This window comes from Trachemys scripta, chromosome 8 (genome assembly GCF_013100865.1).
Source record: "Trachemys scripta elegans isolate TJP31775 chromosome 8, CAS_Tse_1.0, whole genome shotgun sequence".
Taxonomy (NCBI): Eukaryota; Metazoa; Chordata; order Testudines; family Emydidae; genus Trachemys; species Trachemys scripta.
Genome location: NC_048305.1, coordinates 76,341,140 through 76,368,779, shown reverse-complemented (window position 1 = coordinate 76,368,779; position 27,640 = coordinate 76,341,140). Strand labels below are relative to the sequence as shown.

Below are 27,640 nucleotides of genomic sequence, written 5' to 3'. Positions count from 1 at the left end.
AGGCTTGTTTCTGCCCAGTATGTAGTTGCAGTATTCTAATAGGATCAATGAATTGTAAAAGAATAGTGCTATGAAATTTGTTACTATTATAATATATTCTAAAATTATGTCCTGAGCTCGCTATTTTCCTTGCTGAATATAATATTTATGTCAAGTATCAGAGGGGTAGCCATGTTAGTCTGTATCCACAAAAACAATGAGGAGTCTGGTAGCACCTTAAAGACTAAAAGATTTATTTGGGCATAAGCTTTCGAGGGTTAAAAACCTCACTTCTTCAGATGCAACTTGCATCTGAAGAAGTGGGGGTTTTAACCCATGAAAGCTTATGCCCAAATAAATATTTATGAAGACTTCCATATTGATAGCCCTTGAGATCAGTCATCTAGCCAAAGACCAGAGACACAGTGCTACTTCTCCAGTGTACCTCAGGATGTGTCTCAGCCTCGTCCTTCAGAGGTGAGAAAATGGCCTTAACCCTCAGTTATTTCCTATAAATTGGCTACCCACCTGTAATTATGGTGACTTCGGGTCACTATTGTCTTGGGCAGGATTTGAACACATTGTCAATCCTCTGCACAGTCGTGTAATTTGCATCCCATTGCAACAATGGGGAAGTTCCATCCCACCCCCAGGAGAGGACAGGTGATGTTTGCACCCATTGGGGCAACCATAGTTTGTTGCCAAGGCTCTGCAGGATCCCCAACAGCAGAGACTGTTGAATTAGTGCATTCTCTGAGCATTCTGGCCACATTGCCTCCTTGGCTAATGCCACCCACTTTGGTGTCTGTGCTATCTAGCTGCAGGTCCTTGGGTGGAGTGAGCTGTGTCTGGACAGACTTCTGCCAGTGGGAGCTGGCAAAGACTCTAGATGAAATTGAGTCAGTTGAGTGGATTCTCTGTCTAGCATTTGTTTAGAAGGGCATTGGCACTAAATGAAGGGCTGCATTGGGCCCATTAGGCTGGTGGCACAAAGTAAACCAAAGCTGGAGATTGCATGAAGGGTACAGGGCTACTGATTTTAGAGACTTTAAAAGATATGTTGTCACCTGAGACCAACTTATTTTATTTAAGGCACAGCCCTCCACTCTGTGCTGTCTAAGAATGCTTTCTGACAGAGTTGGGGCTTTTCTTCTAAGCTATGGACTTTTTTGAAGCAATCCTGTGACCAAAGAGGCTTCCTATAAGAAATTACCCCTCAATACTTTTTTTAGTAAAGCTCTGAAAGATAGAAGATTCTTTACTAGCACAGCAAGATGCAGGGCTCAGAAAATTTTTTTAGACTTGCTTCAGCTGGAGCAGAATATGAGCAACCTTGTACTAAAAGCTGTTTTATTTCAATAGAACTTACCATATCTGTTACAGAGACAACTGAGGAGGGATATGATAGGTCTATGAAATCATGAATGGTGTGGAGAAAGTGAATAAGTGTTGTTTAGCTTTTCATATAACATAAGAACCAGGTGTTACCCAATGTAAATAATAGCAGGCTTAAACAAATGTAAGGAAGTACTTCCTCATACAATGCACAGTCACCTTTGGATCTCGTGGCCAGGGGCTGTTGTGAAAGTCGAAAGTATAACAAAGAAGACTTAAGTAAGTTCATGGAGGATCGGTTCATCAATGGCTATTAGCTAGAGATGGTCAGGTATGCAACCTTGTCCTCTGGGTGTCTCTAAACCTCTGACTGCCAGAAGCTGGGACTGGATGATGGGATGGATAACTCGCTAATTGTCCTGCCACGTTCATTCCCTCTGAAGCATCTGGCACTAGCCACTGTCGGAAGACCGGATACTGGGCTAGAAGGACCATTGGTCTGACCCAGCGTGCCCATTCTTACGCGTTCAGAAGTCAGAAAACCTGACGACGACTGCTGTTCTCACTTGCGATGCTCAGCCTTATGGTTGCTAGCCTTCCGATTTCATTTATCAGTATAGGACCTTCTTCAGAACACAGTAATGTAACTGTCATTGGGTGGTGCAAGAATGGTATTTATTTACCCCGCAGTCTTTACAGTTCTGTCTTGAATGGCATTTATAGGGTCTCTTCTCTTATTATCTTTGGCAGGTCAGATACAAAAATCAATATTGTTTTAAAAAACCCTGATTTTTGTATTTAAATACAGGTCTATTCTAAATTAGATTTGAAATAAACAACCTATGTTAGGACCTAAGTTGCTTATAATTTATAAATCATTTAAATTAAGTACAAAAAATATTAAGCAGTGTATATTTGCTGCCAAGTTTTAAAGAAGGTCAAAGCACTGCACTGCTGGAAGTCACTGGCTAAGCATCTGGAACCAGAGGTTGTGGAAGTGCTAAATCAGCTTTTGACAGCAGTAGCCTCCTCTGTAGGTGTAGAAAGAATATTTTCTTCATTTCAATTTATTCAAATAGTTCAGGTCAATGACTAGTTTGTTCAATACCTCCTAGCTTACAAAGTCCCCAGTTCACCATGCCTCATAGGATTCAGGAGTGGCCAGGATGCTGAGCTGCATTGCTTAACTCAGCGTCTTGTGCAATTAAGCCCTCTCTACTCTGAGTACTCCTGGGGGAATTCTGCACCAAATTTTTTTAAAAGTCTGTGTACATTTTAAAATTCTGTGTATTTTATTTGTCAAAATAACGCAATATAATCACTCTGGTTTCAATTATTTTGGTAATTTATTTAAACTAAAATACAATGGATGGAAAATGGGAGTGGAGAGCACTGGAGGAAATTCCTAAAGCCCCTTGCCTAATAGTAATGTTGTTAGGTTTGACCCTTTATTTCTAGTTATTAGTCAACAAATATATGCAGCCATATGCTCAGTGTTACATTATACGCAACTGAAGAGCAAGTGAGGGCAGGGGAATCAAACTCACGATTTATATTGGCTACCGAACATCTCCAGAAAGGTTAGTAGCAAACAGTTCATGGAGCACGTTTTGATAGGAATTTTTTTCAGTTCAAAAATTTAGACCAGTTCTAATCATGAAAGCACCATAAGCATTTATAGTGCCATACTGTCCTTTACACACCTCTGGCAATGTGAAGGAGCCTTAAAACTTTTACACCTGTTTTATACTCCTGGGGGAATTCACAAAGACATGGGAACAATTTACTAAGCAGGCAGGCTGCTACATTCAGCTCTGCCTGAAGGAACAGAACCTACCCCATGCCTACCTCCTCAGAAACACCCTGAAACTCTGTCCCTCCACACAGAGAGTGCTGCAATAGTGAGTGAGGGATAGTGTGTGTCTTTCACTTGCCTGACTACCCAGCTCCCCCCTGCCAGTGGTGATTTATGTCTCTGTTGACTGCTCCGGGCACCTGAGCCAAACTGCCTGTGCTGCCGGGGAGAGGCTCATGACCGCTCTTGCCGTTTCCCTTTGCTTTCCCGTCAGAAGTAATTTTTCTGCGGGGAAGCAAAGAAATCGGCAGCGGACATGAATTCTGTGCAGGCACAGTGACACAAATTCCCCCAGGAGTATACTCTACAATTAGTCACTGAAACACTTCAAAACAAGTATTATAGGGTGAAAAAAGATCTGATGCACCTTTGCCTGCCCAGTACCAACCAGTGGCAGACACTTTAAATGTTAGGAGTTTTTAAAAAATAACTTTAACATTAATTTTATTTTGCAGTGTGGACACAAGTTTGGAAAGGCTGGATGGGTAACAACTATTAATGAGCATATTTTAAAAGAAGGAAGAGAGTTGGCAGTGGGGGAAGATGAGGAAGAATGATGAGATGAAATACACAGTGTGGGGGCAGTAACCTTCAGCAGTTTAATATGTATTTTTTTTTTTTGTAATTAACTTTCAACTAAAATTTATTTTAAAACTCTAATGGGGACTTCTGACATCTGTTTTCAGGTTCTTGAAAGGCGGGAAAGGATTCAAGAGTCACATTTCAGTCTTCTGTTTATATTGCAGCACTGAAATTTGTTCGTTTCAGAATATATAAACAGAGTACATGCCTATTGTAATCTCTCTGGTATTATGACTGTTTATAAATTGATTTTCATTGTTCATGATATTTGTTACATCAGTGCTTACTGTGTTTCTTTTGTATAATATATAATCCTAGTTTAAACTTTTTGCTATTGTATGTGTTAATTTGGGCATAATTTTCCCTCTCCCTTTTTAGTATGTATAATTCATATGAGTTTAGCTCCTACCAAATACATCATCATTTTTATTATGTGAAAACAATGCAAACCATTCTTGAAAATATCTATTGTAGGAACATTTTACCCTTGCTGCAGTAATTAGCCACAAACTCTATAAAAGTATGGGCCAATGACTTTTTGGTTCTCACTACTCTGAAATATCAGGCCCTCTGTCTAGGTGTCTAAATATGGACTTAGGAGTCAAACACTAGTGTTACAGCAGTTGATAAAGGGTGACACTAGTTGAGCCCAACCATTGTAAAATGTTTAAACTTTAAATGTAACTTGCCTTGTGTATATTTCATATGCTTTGTGTTTTAAGGCTTTATAGTATTTTAGCAGTAGTGTAATGGTTTATTGTTTCATGACAATGGTTAGAACATCTAATAAGACAGCATAACAAATTAGAATTTCTCTGTAAATTTCAAAAGAAGTGCTTTTTTTAGAAGGCATTCATGCGTCCTCTAATAAATAATTTTCTAAAATAACAAGGGCCCACCCTTTGAGTGAAATTCCTTAGTTTTCCAATAAGAATGGGGTATCCTTGCTATGCCATCTAGTGATTGGAGTATAAAATGCAACAATTTAAATATAATCAGCAAGGCTTTTTTTGAATATTTTTTAACAGCCCTCCAATGATGATATATGAGTTTTGTCTTCCTAATACTTTCCTTTTTAAACCCTTTTCTTTGTTTTGTAGTCTTTGGAGTTTACCTCTTACATACCCATTTCTCAGTAGCCAGTGTAGATTTGTCTTTTATGAAATGGTGACATTACTAACTCCATGTGTATGTTAGTCTCTGAACTATAATCTGAGATCCTATTAATTTTGAGGGTTGGCCATGCTGTGCTGAGTGGCAACAATTTAAGAGTTTTAAACAAAACATTGTAGCAGCATATAAATTAGAGTGTGATAGATGGGGCAGTACTGTTGGCATTCCATTAGCAGTTATGTCAGGAAGGGCAGAGTTTAATGCCCCTCTCATTTGGGTTTTTCCATGAAGGTGGATCAGAGACATAAAATTTAATCAATAGAGGTCTGGACCAAAAAATAAATAAATGAGGCAAAGGTGGATATTCATGGATCATGAGTCTCAAGCCAAAAAAAGTTAAACTCTTCGCAGATTACCTCAAACTGCACATTCTTTGATCATTTACAGTACAATATTTTTATGTGAGTGCCTCAGTTGCCTTGCACTATGCTAACTGGAATAGTCTTTACTACTCTTTTGCGATCTTGGGCACTAAACCTTGCAAGTGTGTTCATGTTTAACCTATGCACATGAGTGTTATCCAAATGTACCTGCATATGTCTTTGCAGGACCAGAGCCTCGGTTTGTTTTACACTACTTTTTATGTAATTTCACCCTCATTTATATGAATTGAAGTCTAATACATGTCCTGAAATTTAACTAGTAAACTGAGACCAAGCAAAACATTTTCTGTTTTCCTTTATTTCCTCAACAGGAGTAAAAATAGATATTGAAAAACTTTATGAAGCAGTGCCACAGCTTGTAAATGTGTTCAAAATTAAGGAAAAAATTGGAGAAGGTAAGTGTATTTATTTGCTTGAATTTTGATGTAAAGAAATACAAATTTTAAGAGTATAAAACTATATAAGGAAGTCCAATATTGGCAAATTCTAGTATGACTGCCATTTTATGGATTGTTTTTTAGTATTGTTAGAAGTAAATGAAAGTTGTAATATTTAGTTGCAAGTACAAATGCTTGTAGATAGGGTTTTTTCCAAAGAGATTTTCCTGCCAGATTCTTGAAACCTCTCACCAAAGTAGACTCTGATTAAATGTATCAGAGGGCAGGGGGGAGGGATAGCTCAGTGGTTTGAGCATTGGCCTGTTAAACCCAGGGTTGTGAGTTCAATACTTGAGGGGGCCACTTAGGGATCTGGGGCAAAATCAATACTTGGTCCTGTTAGTGAAGGCAGGGGGCTGGACTTGATGACCTTCCAAGGCCCCTTCCAGGTCTAGGAGATAGGTATATATCTCCGTTAATTTATTTATTTAAACAGCTTGTTTTGATTTAGACCATGCAGTTTAAACTGCTATAGGGTGCTGCAGCTCTTGGAGTACATTTAGCCAAGCGTATCTACATAAGATTTAATCCACCTATATTTGTCTCTAAGGTATACATTCTAAATAGACAATTATACTCCGACATTTCACTACCAGTAAAGTTCTCTCTGCTTTTCCAATATTAAACCTGATGGGTGGGGCTAAGAGAGGAAAACAGACTATTATTGCTAAGTTATTTTTAAAATATGGGCTCAAACTAGGCACACAGTAAAATTTTCAAAATTTGACAATGGGACTTAGGCCCCAATTCTGTGACCATGCACATGCTTAACTTTACTATGAGTAATCCCATTGAAATCAATGGGATTGCTCAGGGCAATAAAATTAAGCATATGTGTAAATATTTGCAGGATGGGAGCCTACACATTTTTGAAAATTTTGCCTGCAAGATCTTTAGTGAAAAACTTTCACCAAACTTAATGTTTTGACTGTTCTTATATTTGAAAGTATATAAAGTAGATGTTTGATTTTTTTTAAAACAGCTATTTATGATTGTAATACTTGTGATAACTTGCTAAATATTTAAAAACTTACTAGTCTGTAAAGCTGCTTTAAAAGAGAGCTACATATTTAGTTCAGTACAGCAATCTGAAAGTTCAAGAGCATGGAATGCTTCTTGTCATGAATAAACAACCTTGTTTAATGACATTTTATTTTCATTTACAACTGTTTCTAACGCTGTTGATGGACGTGAATATGTTGCTAAAAAGTGACATTTGTGACACTAGCAATACTGAAGGCTTATATGTAAAGATGCGTTTCCACTTGCACTAAGTTAGGGTGTGGGGTCATATCCTCCCTTCAGTTTCTTTCCCCAAAAAGGCAAAGGTCTTGCTACTTAATAGTTAGTGATGTTATTCCTTTAGCTCAAGTGGAGGGGCCTGTGTTTTTGTTGCTGATAGTACTAGAGTTGATTCCTGCTGGCAACTGTGTTCTGTATATGCAACTACAGACTTATTATGCTTGCATACTGGTTTAACATTTGCAATTGTAATAACTTTAAATTATATTTTATGGTCTATTAAGAAATGTTACTTGTACTTCCCAATTTCTGGTCACTAATGGTTAATTTTCTTAATTTGTTTGATAACCCTGAAGTACTTAAGAGGCTTTCTGTACTAAAACCACTTTCCTCATGCTTTAGCCTTGACTTTAAAACCTATTGGTGTGTCACAAACTTAACTTGGCTCAAATAGATTCTCTTTCACCACAAGTGCAGCAGTCAGACCAGTAACATGAAATACTTTAACGTAGCTAATCCAAAGCTGTTAAACATAGGCTTCATACTTTTACAGGTACTTTTAGTTCAGTTTATTTGGCCACAGCCCAGCTACAAGCAGGATGTGAGGAAAAAATGGCTTTGAAACACCTAATTCCAACTAGTCATCCTCTACGAATTGCTGCTGAACTTCAGTGCCTTACAATAGCAGGGTAGGTAGATACTTTTTTTTTTTTTTTCTTAGCAAAAGGAATTAAAGATGTGATAACTGAATTTAAGTGTCATCTAAAACTAAGTTGTGTCTAGTTACTTTTTAGTTTTGGTACTTCTTGCATTTTGCTGGAGTTTTGACCACAAGAAAATAAAAATCAATAACTCTATATCGAGGGCATACCATAAATGGATCATGTTAGCTATAATGCTCATGTTGCTTTATGCTAGTCTCAATTTGCAACTGACTTTGTATATGCTAGTAAAAAGTTCTAAGAGTTACACAGTATACATATGCAATCAAACATGTTTTAGGTAGGAAATGGCTATGATAGAATCCTCTCTGGTACATCTGAAAATACTGGCCAATGGCACTGAATTCTCTTCACTGGTTTAGGAATGGAGGTGCATTGCTGATATTTGCTGGTTCCAAGACAGATGGTCGGAATAGCTCTTACCTGACATTTTAAACCAGTTGCTCTCAAAGGGCTCAATCCTGGATCATGCAAATCCATGAGAGCAGACTCAAGCCCTAAAAGTGGGCCATGAAGCACCAATGGTCTGCAGAGCCCTTCGTTGCAAATTGAAGAATGAAACACTTTGAGGAAAAGTAATGAGGAGATTGTGTTCAGAGTACATGCTGGTAGTTTGCCAGCAACCTAACACTGATGAACAGCCATACAATGTGGAATTTGTGTATTAATAGAAAAAGCATTGCTGAAGTTTTCTGTGGGAGCCAGGTGAAATAACCTGTTTTCTATTTGTTTCAAGATAGTATTTTATTTTTCCTTTAGGGGGCAGGATAACGTTATGGGAGTTAAATATTGCTTTAGAAAAAATGATCATGTAGTTATCGTTATGCCATATCTGGAACATGAATCCTTTTTGGTGAGTCCCAGCCTTCTTTTTATATAAGCAGTAAAATATTTAATTATAAAGAGTTGCAAAATTACAATATTCAAATAATCTTTCAGGATGTTTTGAACTCTCTCTCTTTTGAAGAAGTACGAGAATACATGTTTAATCTGTTTAAAGCATTGAGGCGCATTCATCACTTTGGTATTGTTCACCGTGATGTCAAGCCCAGTAACTTCCTGTACAACAGGCGGCTGAAAGAGTAAGTCTACACACCTGACTTTTATTATGATCTCATTTGGGAATGTGTGCCTTGGCAGAACACAGTAAATTAAGTTTTTGGGTTTTTCCCTTCCAGCTATACAATATGGGCTTAAGCAGTAGAAATATGTTTATAAATTAATAAAATTTTTATTTAGAGTTTAGGGACTTGGTCAGGGTGGGAAAGAAGAAACAATATAGTAAGAATTAAAAAAGTTTGGATCACAAAACGGCAAATACTTTTAAAAAAATTAATAATTTTTAAACTCAATGAGTAAAACTAGTAAAATTGTTGCATATTCGATAAGATTAAACTAAATAAAATCACTGTCCGTTATTTACTTTAATATAGTTAATACTGACCTTTATTTGTATACTGCATAGGTTTTCAACCTGTTTGTGTCTTGCAGCACACCTCAAGTGTGCATAGCAAGAAAGTTGATGTTTGTTTTGGGGTTTGTTTTCTACAATTAGCTATTCCTAAAACTAGGTCAGGTTGTATTAATTATCTTTTGTCTGCAAGTAACTAAATTAAGGAAGCTAGTGTGATATTGTCCACCTTTTGCAAGGAGTTAATAGTTGCCTTCCTTTTGTTCGTGACCAGCTATATCCTCATGGCTTGGTATATATTTCACTACAGTCCATACAAGAGTAAGGTAAAACTTTATAGGGAAAACTGTCTTGCATCAATCTACACATCTCGAAATTCTGAGGAAGTAATTTTCTTAACTCTCAGAAGATGAATTTCTCCCATATTGCTTGTTTACTCTGCTACAATCATTTTAGAAAAGCATTCTATTGTTTCTGAAGAGTGTTTTATGAGATCTGATGTTGAGTCAACTGTTGCATGCATGAAACAAAATAGTGACTCAGAATGACTTTCCCATGGCAAGTAGTAAGCATTTATGTATGGATGTGCCACCAGCTTTCGTGGAACCAAAGTCTTCAATTTAAAAAAGTTGTAGTTCTCAATGTAATGGGGTCAGCACCCACCTCTCATGAGCGCCCCCTCTGGTTGGGGGTGTCCACGGTCTTTAAACCACTTCACCCCATATCCCCAAGGCCTCCTCCCTGGAGACACTGTCTTCCTGCAGCTGCCCCAGGCTCAGTCCCTGCATCCAGCCAAGAGCGCCTTAATTGCTCCCCCAGTCCCTGCTAGCAGACTGTCTTTGGCTCAGTCCTAGCAGCCAGCCAGGAGCCTCTTGTTCCCCCAGTCCCTGCCCCTACTTAGCTGACCGTTGTGCTGCAGTTCCCTCAGTCAGCCAGGCATGCAGTCCTTTCTTCTCTAATTCCAAGCAGCAACTGCCTTGTCTCTGGCTTTGTAGGTCCTTTTTATAGGGCCCTCCTGGGCCTTCATTAACTGCTTCTCTACTCCCCCCCACACACCCCGGCAGCCACTCTAGCCTGCTTGGAGGACCTCTCCTCTGCTCCTTTCCTGGGATAAGTGTGGCAGAACCCTGAGGCCTCCAGCAGGGGGTCTCTGGGCATAGTCCACCCCATCAGACTCATCATTGCAAAGAAAAACTTTCAACTGTGAATCAAGTGTAAACTAATGCAGTCATATCTTCTGAAGTCTGCAGCCAGCTCCAATGGTGCTGCTGAAAGTTTTGCCAGACTTCAGCACTGTGAAAACTAATAGGTCTTGTCTGTTTTCACTGTTACTATTGGGATCCCTTTGGACAGCAGTGAAATTAAGAATCAAGTCAGATTCACTCAGCTGTTGTCTGAGGTAGTTGTGAACAATAGTGGAGGCAGGCACTGGAGTTATTGACTAGGGAAATGGAACCTAAAGGTGAGACTGATGGGAGGGGTTGTAAAACCCCTCTTTGGTAGCAGCCAGAAAGTTGAAGGAAGGATAAAGTAGCAAAGACACTCCACTCAGATCTTCCTGAAGGCTGGGGAAAGGTTAATGTAGCAGAGACCCACCCAGTGTCATAGTAGCCAATGAGATGTGGGGAATAGAGAGACTGTTCAGTCTCCTTTCCAGCATCCAGTATGGGATAGATGATGGCTTTAAATGTATCATATGTACTAGCTAGAGGCTGATATGGAAAATTGAGTACCCAAGCAGCACCCTGGTAGAAATTCCAGCACCATCCCATTTTCTAGTAGCTTGGTGGGGCAGTACAAGGTGGGGATTGACTTCTTGCTTAGACATTGCCCCTTGCCAGTAATGTCCACTATCTTTCATAAGTCTGGGGCTATTAGGTTTAGTCCTCTGGCTATTAAATTCCTAGTAAAATTTTCAAGCCCAGTGTGTATGTGTGTGGGTGTGTATGAAATTTCAGAGGGAAAAATGACAAAATATAGGGAGAAGGTAAAGATAAGATAAGGGGCGGGGGAAGGATTTTGACACTGAAAACAAGTCAGGGAAACAACACACGATAAGAAAAGAACAGAAAATGGAAGAAGAGAAAGTAAGTATAACAAAATAGTAGTAAGCAGGGCTTATTGATTAGTATTCAGTGATTATTATTCACTGTTCACTGTTGTTTGTCAAACTGTATTGGATAATTTGTTTATTTGACCAGCCTTAAGAATGAGATACACTTTTAAAACATTTATTAGATAGAAAATTGATTATTATGGTTACAACATATAACTGTTCTTTAAACTGCAGTGGATATGGTGGAACAACTATATTTCACCTGGCTAATATGTTTAAATCATCTAGGTAAGAGGGATCAGCTAAATTTTCAAACCCTGCCTCTTAAGTGGATTAAATGCCGATGTATACCTTAGCTTCTGTTATAAGGAACTGTTTTTTTAAAAAGTATAGTATACTTTTCTTAAATTGTCTTTTTAAATTTGTGTCTTTTAGGTATGCCCTAGTAGATTTTGGTTTGGCACAAGGAACCCCTGATACGAAAATAGAACTACTCAGAGTTGTCCAGTGTGAAAGCCAACAGGAAAGTTGCTCACAAAATAAGCCTCACCTAACCTTGGGAAACAGGGTTTCTGTCAATGTTACAGCATCTAGACAGATAGCTCAACAGTCAGCCTCAAAAACATCTGATAAATGGTGCTGCTCGCTTTCACAAATGCAGATTAAACAAGGAAAAGAAGGAAAGGTTCTGAGTCTTTTTCACTAATATTGCTGCATGAGTTTATTTAATGTATTACTTCATCCAACAGGGGGAGATGTAATACAAAACAATTTGTCAGTCTCCAATTCCAAATCTTACTGTGTGTGCACTTATGCAACATGTTGGAAACGTTTTGTAAGAGTTAAACTGTTTGTGAAAATGGAACTAGTTTCTGAATAACTACGTTGGCCTTGAACATTACTTCACATCCAATGTCTACTATATCTAAAAATAAAAATAGTGGATTCTTATGTAATGTTGCATGCTGTGTAAAATGCAGTAATGTTTGGTGAGCCCCTGAATTTCCTTATGGAAAAAGGAGTTAACCTTTTAGCAATACATACCATGGCTTCCCTCCCCACAGAAAGTTTCTCATCTCCATTTTAGTTGCACATCAAAGTACAACTGCTGTACGTGTAAATTTCAGGGTGTCTTGGCATATTTCTGGAGCGTGATGTGTTTTGTAAGCAGTTTATGGTTTTGTCTAGACTATGTTGTCTTCATCCACAGTAAGCTGGTGCCTCAAAATGACTTGCATGCAGCTGTTTTTGCCTTATGTCACATCACACTTTTAAATACTGTCAGATTACAGCTGACAGTGTTACAGATAGAATGTTTATTGTCCTTTTTTGTTGTTGTAGGAGGGGTCTGCGCACCATTCTGTCCAACGCTCTGTCTTTGGAGAGAGAAATTTTAATATTCATAGCTCCACATACCATGAGAGCCCCACAATAAAAGTAAGCAATACTGCTCACCAGGAACACAATCAATTATACATTTAAATAGTTGTGGAACTTAACTGTGTTTCAGTACTAGATATCCCTAACTACTATTTGTGATTTGTTGTGGCACTAAAAATTATTGAACAGAATTGGCATTTTAGCAAAGTCTTACATTTACTAAAGACTTAAGTGATTTTTTCAAGCTATTGAGTGACAGTAGTTACTGTTATGGTCTAGCTGTTGCCCCATCTGATTTTGTTTATATAGTAATTAATCTTTTTCTATCTGTGTATCTATGAAGTTTAGAAATTATTCCAAAAACTTGCTTTTGTGTTCTGCAGTTGATAAGGGTACAGAGAAAACAGACTAAGTTTGTAATAAACACTTTTACTATACTGTTTATAATCAGGGCATGATGTCTAGTGAAAAACTAGACATTAGAAAGAAAAACCCTAACTATGAACAAAGGCAGAGGGTTTGGCCGACAGTGATATTTTAACTGGGCAGTTTTGGCTTTGAAATAATGTAACCAAATAAAAGCATCTAACTCACTTCTTATAGTGTTTTTCCATTCCCATTTTTGCATAGACTCTTTTTTTAATAAAAAAAAGACAAAACCCTAGCCAATAACTTAATTACATTATACTGGTAAACACAATATTACTGTAATTTCAAAGTACTTATGAATATATTGTGGATATTAATTACTAGTAGTCACTGAAAAATGTCTAATTTCCCAGGAAAATCACCACTAACTTCACGATTCTTCAATCCCTTGCTACTTTTATTAGCCTTTGAGTTATCAGTAAATAGTACTGGTGGTCTCCTCTTTTAAAACTGGTAACATGTTTTTGTTAGTGCTTTCAACACTCTAATGGAAGAGGAAGCAGAATAATGAAGCAAAATGGAAATAGCGTTTAAATGTTTGAAATATTTAGAACATGTAACATCTATATTACAGGTCATAAAGCAATCAAAGGTGATGGATGTTGCATCTAGAAAATTAGCAACAAAGAAGATTATTTCTACAAAAGCAGTGAACAATGGTGTAGCCAGGAAAGCTGCCAACAGTTGCACAGCTGTCTTGACCTGTGACTGTTATGCAACAGATAGAGTTTGCAGTGTTTGCCTTTCAAGGTAATTTGCTTTTGATGATTTTGTAAAATCAACTTCTGTGCTGTCAAGCACGGTTAGAAAGTTAGATTTACTGGACAGTTGATTTAGTAAGTGAAAGATAGCATTAGACCTATGCAAGTTACAAGTATTAGAACACAATGTGTATTCTAACCTGACAAAGGTCATGGATTTCATATGGTACTCACTTCCAGTGCTAACTTTCTCATTGCAGATAAATGCAATTATTTGTACTTAAAACAGTTTTATATTGAAAGAGTTTTCTCCATTGGATGTTAGTGTATAAAGACTGTTTCTTTAAGGTGTGGGGGACTTTAATTTTAGTAAGATAAAATACCTTAACAATTCTCTGCATTAAAATCCCGAAATGGGTTTGTGACAGGCCTTATTTACACCTAGATGGGTTTTCCTATATTTTGTGTGTGTGTGTGTGTGTGTGTGTGCGCGCACACACACACCTCCTACAGCAGTTACCCTTCCCAACAGAGAAACAGTTTGTAAGGAAAGTGTAGGTCCACTATTGCAGGGAAGGAATGCTAATAACGGATGACATCAAGAAGGATGAAGTGTTCAATGCCTATTTTGTTTCAGTCTTTGCTAAAAAGGGTTAACAAAGAGGACCCAGGGAATTATAGACCAGTCAGCCTAACTTGGATACCTGGAAAGATACTGGAACAAATGATTCAATCAATTTATAAGCACCTAGAGAATAACAGGGTTATAAGGAATAGCCAAGATGGATTTGTCAAGAACAAATCATGTCAAACCAACCTAATTTCCTTTTTTGAGTGGGTTACTGGCCTAGTGGATTGTGGGGGGGGGGAAAGGGGAAAGAACAGTAAATGTGATACCTTGATTTTTAGTAAGGCTTTTGATCCCACATGACATTCTCACAAGCAAGCTAGGGAAATGTGCTCTAGATGAAATAACTGCAAAACTGGTTATCAGAATAGCTATTGATGGCTGGGAGGGTGTATCTAGTGGGATCAGTCCTGGGTCTGGTACTAGTCAATATTTTCATTGATGACTTGGATAATGGAGTGGAGAGTCCACTTATAAAATTTGTGGATGATACCAAGCTTGGAGGTATTGCAAGCACTTGGGAGGACAGGATTAGATGCAAAACAACCTTGATAAATTGGAGAATTAGTCTGAAATCAACAAGATGATGTTCAATAGAGGCAAGTGCAAAGTACTTCACTTAGGATGGAAAAATCAAATGCACAACTACAAAATAGGGAATAATTGGCTAGGTAGTACTGCTGCTGAAAAGGATCTGGGGGTTATAGTAGATCAAAAATTGAATATGAGCCAACAATGTGATACCGTTGTGAAAAAGGCTAATATCATTCTGGGATGTATTAAGAAGAGTGTTGTTTGTGAGACATGGGAGGTAATTGTCCACTCTACTTTATACCTCAGCTAGAGAACTTCTGGCTGCCACATTTTAAGAAAGATGTGGATGAATTGGAGGGAGTCCAGAGGAGAGGAACAAAAATAAGATTTTAGAAAATCTGACCTATCAGGAAAGGTTAAAAGGTCTTGAGGAAAAAACTGAGTTGAGGATCTGATAAGTCCTCAGATATGGTAATGTCTGTAAGGCCTGTGACAACTTGTTCTTCATGTCCATCAATGCAGGACAAGAAGGAAGTAATGGGCTTAATCTGAAGCAAAGGAGATTTAAATTAGATATTAGAAAACCCTTTTTAACTCTTAAGGGTAGTAAAGCTCTGGAATAGGCTTCCAAGGGAGGTGGTGTAATCCCCATAATTTGAGGTTTTTAAGAACAGGTTGGACAAACACCTGTCAGGGATAGTCTGAGTTTACTTGGTCCTGCCTCAGTACTTGATGACTTCTTGAGGGCCCTTCCAGCTCTACAGCTTTATAATTCTATGATTATACCAGCAAAAGAGTTATTTTGGCAGTATAGCTTAAACCAGTTCCCCAAACAAAATAAGCTAAACCAGGAAGAGGATTTTTTCTTGCAATAACTGCATCTGCACTAAGACTTTGCTGGAATAGCTATGTCTGTTAGCTCTGTGACTTTTCACATCCCTAACAGATATAGCTATGCCAGCAAAAGTTAAGTGTAGGCCAAACCATATCATTTGACTCTTCCAGGGACATTTATTTAAAAATGAACTGAAATGCTGTTCAAAAAACCCCCAAAACCTGAAAATGTAGAATTGTTTAACTTCTTTATTCATTTATGAAAACTTTACATCTTAAAACCAAACATTTGAAAAATGTAGGCACTACTTAGCTAAGCAGTCAAGACTTGAATTCAAGGTTCCATATTTCTCTTGCAAGAGTCAGTCATGTCTTCCATTTATTGTAGATATTTCTAGGCACCTACAAGAACACTGAGTAGTCTTTAAGTGCTGTGCAAGGGAAATATAGAACCATGAACTCAGGTCTTGGCAAGTAAATAAGAGGAAACATTTTTGTTAAACAAATTTAATTTGTATCTGGAAACTTACACTGTGTGAACTGTTTCAAAAATAGCAATACCACATCTGAAATTGTAACTTTTTTCATTTGAAATTTCAACAAGTTCTAGTATTTATAAGGCATTTTGGTTGCCCTTTAACATACTGTTTTCTGCACATTTGGTTGTTCATCGCTAAAAGGAAAACTGTAAATTTGTCTTGTAGCCTAAGACAGGGAGGGAAGTTAGGTTTTTACCATTTTTTCTCTAGACATGTGTAAGTAAATTGTAAGGACATTTATCATGTACACGCCTTAATAGTCAGACTGGCCAAACAATTTGGCATTTCAGTTCAAATCCATCCCATATGTGGAGTTAACTTCCATTCATATGAGCCATTCCTCCATCAGGGATGTGGGTTATTCCAACAATTCTTTGCATTAATGAGAAAGTTCTGTTTACTGGGTGTGGTTTCCAAAATACTATGTGTTCCCTTACTTCCTGGTCTGATGTGACTGTATTTTGACATTTAATCTTGTTAGTCAAACATGCCATTTTTACTGAGTGTGGAGTATGAGGGGGTTGAAGTTACTAATTCAGAAAACAAACCTGACCCCTGCAAGCCAGATAGGGCTACATGGGGGACACTCAGAAAGTTTAAGATGAATTAACTAAATGTTTATATGTGCTTTAACTTCGTACCCTTGTGTGGATGCTCTACTTCAAAAGTAAAGTGGCCTTAAGTCATGTGCTTTAACTAAAAGTGTGAAGTTAATTCATCTTAACTTTTCTGAGTGTCCCCATGTAAGCCAGCCCTTAATAGAAATCATGCTGCAGCTGAATGGAACTGAAAACATTATCCTGATTGAAGCATACAACTTATTTGTGTACTGTTCTCTCAGCCTAAATATTGTGTGTATTCAACACATTTAATATTGTCTGTTTAAAATGTTACTACGTGAACAAACCACAATGTTGACATGTCTCATGGAAGCATATGTTAGAAATGGTTTTAAGTCTTCTGCTGTAACTAGAAACGTTATGAATTGTTTCCTATTACACTCTAAATGCGCTTTTCTTTTTTATTACAAGACGTCAGCAAGTTGCTCCTAGGGCGGGTACACCAGGATTCAGAGCACCAGAGGTGTTAACTAAGTGCCCTACTCAGACTACAGGTAATATGCATCAGACTGAAATTAGTGACTCTTCTACACTTGGGTCTTCCCCATTTGTGCATATTACTTTCTCTGATTCTATGAACTCCTTTTCTGTTTACATATGGAATTCATTTTATTGTCCTTTCTAACATTATTCAAGCATTTCCTGTGTTGTGTGGTTTTTGTTTGTTTTTGGGTGTTCATTACTCAGAATGAAGAACAAGTTAGGAATGTTTTTAAAATGTTAAACTTGAATACATCTTAATTCATTTAAGGTAAAGAGCCATATGCAGCAGTTCAGTAGAGTTTGTGTTTTTAAAAAGACAGAACTTTCAGCTTTGTCCAACGTTTTGGCTTTGTGTCAATTTAAATGTTCTGAAGTGCCCTTCTCTCCTCGCCCCTCCCCCCGCCCTGTTTATACTTTAGATGCTTTCAAAGAGAGATTCTATCAACCAATGTGCTTTCAGAGCAAGTATATTAACACAGTATGTCTGCAAACGTATTCTTAAAAGACCACAGGAAAAGCTGATATAGACTACTTGATCTGTGCAGGCATCCAGAAATCAATGGACGTGAGATGAACAGCCTTAATAAAATTAATATTTGAGTAATCAAGATTGCTTCTGAACAGGTTCCTCCGATCCCTAAAACTCTTACTTCTGGATAGAAAAGTCAGGGTTCAGACTTCATAAAGCTTTCCTTTTTTCTTATTGAGATGTGCACTTGTATTAGGTTGCCAGTTAAAACACACACCTCTTTTTGAGTTAAAAAAAATCTAAAGCTAAAGACCTCAATAGCCTAGTAGTTCAAAGTGAAAAAGATGGTTAGTCTATCAGCCACATAGCTGATGTAGATACTGTGGAAAGCAGTGTGTTTATGTGAAAAATGAGACTAATAAAAGGCAGTAGTCAGTGGAGTAGTTGACAGTTATGATACATGAGAAATATGAAGAAATGCAAACACTCAAATCATGGATTAAATCATTGAGAGAAATGAATTTTAAGGTTAAAGCATGAGGTTGGGAGATATGCGTTCTAATCCTAGTTCTCCCAGACTTATTTTTGTGGCCTAAGTCACTTAAGGCGGGATCCACAAAGATATTACATGTTGTAACGCTCAGTGTTGCAACACCTAACCCCTACGTGCCCTGCTGCCTAACCCCTCAGCCCCATGTTAGGCACCAAGCTGAGGAGAGTTAGGCAGTTAAGGGAGGCATTGTCAGAAGCCAGCAAACTGTAACCCAGAGTAAAAAGCAGAGGTCAGGGTGGGCCTTAGGCCCAGATCTTCAGTGGTATTTAAGCACCTAACTCCCATTGATCTGGGCCTTATGTGCTTGACTGATAGGCCCAGAGGTAGGCACCTCCCTCCACCTGGTATCCTCAACCATGAACTTTCTCCTGGAGTTAGGTACCTAAGTAGCTCACCTGGCTCAGATATCCAATGCCCTAGCAGCTGAAACCCAGGCCTTTCATGTTCTCTCCACCCAAAAAAAGACATCTTCTGGAATACCCAATGACCTGGAGGTTAAGACACTCATTTGGGTTGTGGGTTCAAGTTCCTGCTTCAAGTCAGGCAGTGCAGGGACTTGAACCAACATCCCATGTGAGTGCCCTAAGCAAACAGACACACGTGCCAATCTAACCTATTGGAACGGTTCCACTTTGTATTAAATAATCATTGGGACAGGTATTTGGATGTGGGAGATCTGGGTTCAATGTGAATGCCCTAACCATTTGGTTATAGTCAGTATTGCTCTCTGAATATTTATTTATACAAAGAGCAACAGTTTCAACAGGAGAGATTCCCACACCTATATACCCAATTGTCTTGTGGTTAGGGCACTCACCTGAGATGTGGGAGAGCTGGGTTCAAGTCAGGTCCCTCACATCCCAGGTTAGTATTCTAAGCAAACAGACACACATATGCCAATCTGCAGGGGAATGCCTAATTTGAGAATGCTGTTTCATGGCTTGGTTTGAGCTAGGGCTTGGATTAGCTTGTTAATTTAGTGGTGGCATCAGCACTTAACTCTGCAAATGCTGACCTGTGGAAATTTAGTCATCTACAGGATTAGACAACAGCTGAGTGGCAGTTTTGAGAATGTCAGAGGCACCTAAATTATGGACATAGATGCCTAAAGAGGCATTTAGGCACTTAAATACCTCTGTAGATCTAACCTTTAATGTCTATGGCTCTGCTTCCCCATCCATAAAATGAGGCTAATATTTAACTACCCTACAAGGGTCTGATGCTAACTTCATCAATGATTATAATTTTGAGATCCTCTGTTAGATCCTGCAGAAGTGCAAAGTACCACTTTGCAACTGTGTGCCCATAATTCCATCTGTTTAGCTATTTCTTCATTAAAGAGTTTAACTACTAGTTTGACAATTTCAGGTAACTTAGCACTTTACATATTCAGAGCTCTGAGTCTACGTTTGTAAGTGAAATAATTAAATTCAGATGTGTATAATTCATTCTACAAATATTTTTTTTTTTTTTTATTTTTTTTTTTTGAAAAAAAATTTGAATTACCTTGGCCTTTTAAAATAAATAAATAAATAAAGACAAAAGCTGTTCCTTTTTTCTCTCGAAAACACACAGAGAACTGTTCAACCCCTCTTTTCCTTTCCCCACCATCCCTCAAAAAATGATGGCAGACAGATATTCTCATAACTCTAATGCTGAAAGTTTCCATCATGTTTGGGCAACTTTCCCCAACACACTATTTGTACTCTTCATAAAACTATGAAAATGATTAACAACTCCTAACTGCTATATTTCTTAAGGTGGTTCCTTTGTCAGGTGATTTCAGGTTAGCAGTAAAGTCTTCAGTATGATAAATCCATTTGGAATTGCCAAATAATCATCCATTGTTACAGAAAATTAATTACTTCAGATATTTAATTATTTGGAATTAGTGCTGGCTGTATATTTTAACCTTCCTTTTCCCTAGGCAAATTTTTAGGTAATCTCTAGAGCATGTATTATTATTAAAACACTTTAAGTTAATGGCTATTGGCAAGCATTGTAATCCACCAGCCTAATAAGCTTAGTACTGGCTAGAGCTATATCTGCATACTGTGACTGCATGCTTAAAACTAGCATCAGATTAAGGCCTTGATCCTGCAAATACTGAAGTAAATTCTAACTATACTTAGTGGTTCCATAAAAGACTATTCATATGGGTCAAGCTATGCACGTGCTTACAGGATTGGGGACTAAAGGCTTGTCTTCACTACCATTAGGGTTAGTCAACCTAAGTTGCGCTACTTCAGCTACGTCAGGGGTTCTCAAACTGGGGGTTGAAGTTATTACACGGGGGGGGAGGAGTCGCCAACTGTCAGCCTCCAGCATTTATAATGGTATTAAATATATTTAAAGTGTTTTTTTAATTTATAAGGGGAGGGGGTCGCACTCAGAGGCTTCCTATGTGAAGTACAAAAGTTTGAGAACCACTGAACTACGTGAATAACATAGTTGGAATTGACATAGCTTAGGTTGATTTACCCCGGAGTCTTCACTGCGCTGTGTTGACAGGAGACACTCTTCGATCAACTTCCCTTACTCTTCTCAGAGAGGTGGATCGGAGTTGACCAGAGAGCACTCTGCCATCGATTTAGTGGGTCTTCACTAGACCCGCTAAATCGACCACTGCTGCATTGATTGCAGCAGTAGTGAAGACCAGCCCTAAAACTGTTTTTTAGGGCTGGTTTTAACTTCAACTTTAACCATGTAGATTACATTTCAACAAAAATAGGTAATTCATTGCATTATTTCTTTTGAAACTTTGCTGGTCATCAGTGGTTTTTTTAGGCTCTCGATGATAAAATTGTCTGTTCTTTTTTACTAAAAGCTTGCTTTCAATTGCAGCAATTGATATGTGGTCTGCAGGAATCATATTCCTTTCTTTGCTCAGTGGACGGTATCCATTTTACAAAGCAAGTGATGATTTAACTGCTTTGGCACAAATCATGACTATTCGCGGATCCAGAGAAACTACTCAGGCTGCTAAAACGTTTGGTATGCAAGTTTTTAATTACAGAAAAAAATCTTTCTATTTAATGTTTATAATTAGCATTTATATAGTGCTATTCATCCTAAAGAATTCTCAAACTCCTTACAAACTATATATTGCTCTTCACTGAAATGCAGCAATTTTGGGAATGGCATATAGCAACTATATAATGACTCCTATAGGAATTTGGTTAGAACATTTGAGCTAACATCCATATTCCTGCAGAAAGTGCCCTGGAGTTTTAAATCAATGTGGCTGAAAATATGGATATAGTAACTACTAGCTTGCTTAAAAGAAAAAGCCATTAGAAATATTTGGGATTAAAAATATTCCAGTGGAAACAGGGTTTTTTATACAAGTAAACATTTCCCTTTATTGTTTATAACTCAAGCACTGCAGCATTTAATATCTGAAAGTGAAACTGACTACATTAATTTTCATTCTCCGAACTGGGAGATGCAAATTATGGAAAACAGCATAAAGAAAGAAAGGTAAATTGGGTTTTTAATGTTTCTTTATTTCTACTAATTGAAGGTAGTGGTTGTAAAACAGACACATAAATTGGTTAAAATATCTTAAAGTTGGTGTGTCCGGCCAGAAGTGGTTTAAATTTTAGTTTTAACTATTTGATGCGCATTGGGAGCAAACAAACAAAAAAAGCTTTTCAAAGCCACACAATGGGTCAATTTCTGACCTGCACCTTTCAGGAAGTGCATCTCTGAATGATGTGGAGTGTTGCTACTGGTGGCTTTGCCATTTGTCCTGCCTCAGTTTAAGTAAGAGCACTTCTGCCTCATCTCCTACAACTCCAGAATGCCACTGCTGTTTTCTATGGGGCCAGTAACTGTGGAACCTGCTGTAAAATGGCAACACAAAAACCTCATGACTACCAAGTCTATAAGGAAAGTATTAAACATAGGAAAATTGCAAAAGCTAACAAAAGGAAAGTAAAATGTTTAATGTTCCTAGTTTCTCTCAAGTTGTATGAAAAGGCAGTTATTTGCCACTTCACAAATATGAGAGATCTTTATAGTTCTTTTCTTCAAATGTAGTTAGTGTAGTATGTTATCCAAAATACAGAGTATGCAGTATGTTCACTGCCAGTGATTCCATTACTGAGCTGGGTTTTGTAATTAAACAGGGACCTACCCACTTATGTATGAGGAATACTCCATATCCTCCCCAAAATTACAACATTTACTCTTGAATACAGAGTGAATTGAGAATTTTCAACTAAATTGGCTTAATTACTTTGTTACAACTAATTAGGAAGTCTTTTTTCCCCAAAAATGATCTTAATACTGGAATAACAGATACTTCGAACTACCCTTATAGTTAAAACTCACTGAAATCTTCTGTACAAGCTACATTTCATGACTTTTTGTAGGATTAATGGTAACTTTTTTCCCCATTAAACTGGGAATAAGAATACAGTAACTCCTCACTTAGTCATATCAGTTAATGTTGATTCGTTGTTACATTTCTGATCAATTAAAGAACATGCTCGTTTAAAGTTGTGCAGTGTTCCCTTATAACGTCTTTTGGCAGCCGCCTGCTTTGTCCACTGCTTGCAGGAAGAGTAGCCTAGTGGGGGCAGCTGGTGGAGGCTTGGAACTAGGGTGGACTGGCAGCCCCCCATCAGCTCCCTGTTCCCCTAAGTTCCGTGTGCGGCAGCTGCCCAGCAGGCTATCAATTGCCAGCAGTTCAGCTGTCCTTCCCCCCACTGCCATGTGCTACTCCTGCCCTCTGCCTTGGAGCTGCTCCCCGGAGTCTCCTGCTTGCTGTGCGGGGGGGGGGGGAGAGAAGAAGGGGGCTAATGTCAGGGTGTCCCCCTCCCCCTGCTCCTGCACCCTGCTTACCCCATTTCCATAGAGCAGGGTGGGGACACAACAGGGCTCAGGACAGAGGGAGCTTGCTGGCAGGAGCCACTGTCAAGTTGCTGATCTATTTAAAAAGGCAATGTACTTAGAGTGGGGTCAGCGTACTTAAAGGGGCAATGTGCATGCATCTCTCTCTGCCATGCTTTCTCCCCTCCCTCCATTGTGCTGCCTTGTAGAGTGTGTAAGGCTACATTAACAACAATATGTTAACCCTTGAGGGCTCAGCTGATTGCTAGTTCATCATTTAGCAGTAAGGCATTCCCTGGGAAATATCCCACCCTCTGACTTCACCACCGCAACCAAGCTTCACCATCATCATGTACAGTATTAAATTGTTTGTTTAAAACTTAGTGTGTGTGTGTGTGTGTATATATATATATATATATATATATATATATATATATATAGTCTTTTGTCTGGTGGAAAAAAATTTCCCTGGAACCTAACCCCTTCTATTTACATTAATTCTTATGGGGAAATTGGATTCGCATAACATCGTTTCACTTAAAGTTGCATTTTTCAGGAACATAACTACAATGTTAAGTGAGGAGTTACTCTAATACATTAGAGTACTTCATATAGAACTGCCCTCTTTCAAAATGGTTACCAGCTCTCATTGTTCTCAATGGGGCCATGGCCACAGAATGCTGGACTCAGCTTGCTGGAAACCATGGGAGATGGTGATCATTTCTTTTTTAAGAGAATTTTTGAAAGAAGGTACCTGAACGAAGGACAGCTATGGCCTTTGAGAGGTCTCAAAAAACCCTGAAATTATTTGCAATTGTATATGTGTACTAAAACAGTGCTTAGTAAACACAGTATTTTCCTCATAGGCAAATCAATACTGTGTACTAAAGAAGTCCCAGCACAGGATTTAAGAACACTCTGTGAAAGACTGAGAGGAACAAATAGCAGCTGTGCTAAATCAACAAGCGATGTGCACACCAACTCTTTATATGAACCTGCTTTGGCAATTGACACAGACAAAAAGGTGGAGTTTACTCCCCAACCACCTGGGGAAAAAATCCAGCATCTGAAGAACTGTCATGAAGGTAACAATGGCTTGGAAATTAAGATAACAGAAAAGGCAACTGATTTGAAAGGATGGGACAGAGTTCCTGATGAGGCTTATGATCTACTTGATAAGCTACTGGATCTAAACCCAGCTACAAGAATAACTGCAAAAGAGGCTTTGCTGCATCATTTTTTTAAAGATATCAGACAGTGAGAAGACACCTGATTCCATTATTTCCTTGATCTTTGCTTCACATGAAAATATCATACAATATAGTTGAATTTCAGATGCTCACTTTGAGTGTATTTATCTTCATGGCATGTAGTGATCTGCTTTTCTTGTACTGTGTGGAAGAGGTTTCTGAAAAATTGCCAGAAATATGTTTCTGGTGGAGGAAGGTTGGCATCATGGATTGGTAGTAGAATACAGAGCATTTCACCTTTTTAAATCACAATTTCAAGTCAATTTCTTGTTACTAGTGATGGAAACATCTTCTGATGGCTGTTCAGTGGCCTATGTGAAGTGAATTTATGGTTGTAGTCCAACTGTAGAAGACAAGTGTTCACATTACCAAAACCCTTCCTTGCTGACACTCAGATACCAAATACTGAATAAGCAAGACAAGTGACATACTTTCACACACACCCCAGGTTATTGCTGAAGCTCATTGCTGAGGTGTGGGAAAGGTAGCTGTCTGTACTGTACCTGTTCTATGAGGAAAAGAAGGATGTAGTCCAAGGCTGTCAATAATAAGTTTCACAAGCACTAAGTTGACTTATTTGTTTTTAAATCTTCTAGTAAAATTTAAAATCTTTCCTATAAAATAGAATACACAAATGTATGTTAAGTGTGGTTATAATATGAGGAAATGGAGTGTGACTTTTGGTTAACATACAACGTTTAGTATTCTGTCCACATGCATACATCCCTTTCTTTTCTCCTTGTGATCCACTTACTGTCCAGCTTGTTGTACTTTTAGTATTGGACAGCCTAGCTACATTGCCACTGGCCACAAATAGTCTATCCAAGTCATCCCCGGAGAATACCTTTTTATTTTTTTTATTTTTAAATTAACTGCTAATCTAGGGGTCAGGTATTGTTTTGACTGTGTAACCTCCGTAAGGGCAAGTGTTCCAAGAAGTATACCTTCCCCACCCCACTTGGGCAGTGGAGATTAGCACAATTGCTCTTATTGTGCACAACCTGTACTTTCTCAACTAACGTAACATGGGTAACTGTCAATGCCCACCTCACTGAGTAGCTCATTTGGCATGTATGCATATCAGTATGACTGTTTTGGAAACTTGTATTTTCACAAACTGTCCATTAAATAAAAGTTTTGCTTTTATAACTTGGGAAGATTGTTTAGTGGTAATAGTTTAAAACTGCCAAACGATTGGTAAGGAAGGGACATCCTGAGGGATGTCTCTGTGCAGAAAATTATATATTAAAATACAGATTTTTGTTTTCCTGCATAAATCCCTCAGTGATCGAAAACAGTTCAACGGGCTTCACCAAATAGGGCTGCTATATTCAGAGGTTTGTTAGTGTTTAATCTTGAGCAAGTTTTTCAATAGAGCTAAAAGGAGCTATTACGTTGCCTGTAAAGTGCTCCAGCCTGAAATCTGCCCTAAAAGCAAGTCTTTAATTATTTCAAATTTGCTAAATCACAATTTTACTTTTTTCTTTGTAAATGTTACCTTGTTTTAAAGTTGGATTAATTTTAGATATATTAAAATTCGGTGTTTAATTTGATGTGACATAGGAGATAAGATTTATAAAATCTACAGCCTTTCTCAATGTTACTCTGTATTCATGAACAGTAGTTGAAAGAATTTTTTTGCAGTTAAAAATGAATCAAGGTGGAGGCAAAAATGAATCAATAACACTGCATTTGTGGAATGATTAAACACGGAAGCCAAGTTCAGAGGAGTGAACCACTAAAGCCATTTATTAGGTGTGCACTTGCATAACTAAACTATCAAACTCACAAGGAGGTAAATGGGGAAATATTTATGTATGCATCTCTTACTTTCCATTGATCATTGGGGATCTAGGCTTTGGTAAGATGATCAAAGGCTGGGCTGAAAGTGGACAGTTTTGTGAGAGAAGACTGAAGAACAAGTTATGTGCAATTCCGGTATACTAGCAGATTGAGCTGTTAACATCAAGTGTTGTCAACAATGGGTCTGTCATCTGGTACTGAGAAGGGTTTAGCCTGGTACGGGGGGGGGAGAGGAGAGAACAAAATTTTCCAGAACTTTAAGAAATAAGTCTCAAGCATGCTTTGTGGAATTGTATTGAAAAGTTTTGTCCCATTTAAGCTAAAAGAAACTTAATAGGGTAGGGGTGACCCCACTGTTGACAACCATTATTAAATGGGTTTTCCAGCTCCCACTGCCTCAAAAGCAGATTAAGGACCTGATTTCTTATTGATCTAAGCCATGTTTATAGCCTTGCTCTAATAGTAGTAGCAGCATTGTTGTAACCTTTTGGGGCCCCAGTCATGGAGCAGGGCTGCATTGCTATTCACTGTACAAAAACCTAACAAAAAGATGGCCCCTGCCACCCATGAAAAAAATCATAGTGAGGAAATATTCTCTGGCCCCCTCTCTGCACACATCCAGGCCTATGGAAAGGTTTTGTGCAGAAGAGGAAAAGGTTTGTTATACAGTATAAATCTAAATACCTCCACCTGACACGTGTCTACAGCTTATCTTCTCTGTGGCTACAACGTTATGTAAGTTGAGCGAGAACTATTTCCCAAAGTGATGCAACTTTAGCACTCTGCATTGCATTTTGGCTATGTCACAGTTGTGGGTATACAGGGTTTTTCTCATGAACACACACCGTTTCTGTTATAAATTAAGGGTCTGACTCTGCAAAAACTTAGTCAGAACTATGCCTGGTTATATCATGAGTTGGTCCACTGAAGTTACAGTAATACCAGGCATAATACTTACTAAGTGCTGGCAGGATTGGGGCCTAAGCAACAACTGTCCCCTGAATTCTGAAGAAATGTGGGGTTTGTATTTAAAATGGTTAGAGTGAAACCATAAAATGTATAGATGTCACAGAACTCGCAATATTTTCATTATGCAAAGTGAAGTTGGTCTATTTTCAGCAGTTTGGAAAAAAAACTATATGCTTTCTACTGAAAGTTTAGTACAATGTCTTTCCATATAAATTTCTTGTAACTCCATTAGTATTTCTACTATAAAAGGTTATGAGTTATACTCTTTGAAAAGGTTACTGCTCTAGCATTTTTATGAAACTTTCCCATATAAGGTGGTGATTATGATAGTGTAAATGCCCTAACCAGGGCTGTGGATGAAAAGCAATTATTTCAATATAATCAAACTTATAAAGATCTTGAATTGAATAAGAATTACTAAATGTAATCTCATACTG

General features: G+C 38.1%; 1 protein-coding gene across 4 annotated transcripts in view; it reads left to right on the top strand.

The window, feature by feature from the left end:
- The window catches only part of CDC7 (cell division cycle 7), a 47,723-nt gene extending 22,143 nt beyond the window's left edge, over nucleotides 1–25,580 (top strand). For 3 of the 4 annotated variants that reach the window (XM_034779860.1, XM_034779862.1, XM_034779861.1), the window contains 10 exons: nucleotides 5,619–5,702; nucleotides 7,540–7,675; nucleotides 8,468–8,561; nucleotides 8,648–8,790; nucleotides 11,611–11,860; nucleotides 12,517–12,612; nucleotides 13,559–13,734; nucleotides 17,252–17,334; nucleotides 21,190–21,339; nucleotides 24,048–25,580. In XM_034779860.1, the coding sequence (XP_034635751.1) occupies nucleotides 5,619–5,702; nucleotides 7,540–7,675; nucleotides 8,468–8,561; nucleotides 8,648–8,790; nucleotides 11,611–11,860; nucleotides 12,517–12,612; nucleotides 13,559–13,734; nucleotides 17,252–17,334; nucleotides 21,190–21,339; nucleotides 24,048–24,442 (1,607 nt within the window). In that variant the 3' untranslated portion in view covers nucleotides 24,443–25,580. Of the gene's footprint in view, nucleotides 1–5,618; nucleotides 5,703–7,539; nucleotides 7,676–8,467; nucleotides 8,562–8,647; nucleotides 8,791–11,610; nucleotides 11,861–12,516; nucleotides 12,613–13,558; nucleotides 13,735–17,251; nucleotides 17,335–21,189; nucleotides 21,340–21,725; nucleotides 21,826–24,047 lie in introns of all 4 variants that reach the window. The other variant, XM_034779863.1, reaches the window with a different exon arrangement.
- The last annotated feature ends 2,060 nt before the right edge of the window (nucleotides 25,581–27,640 follow it).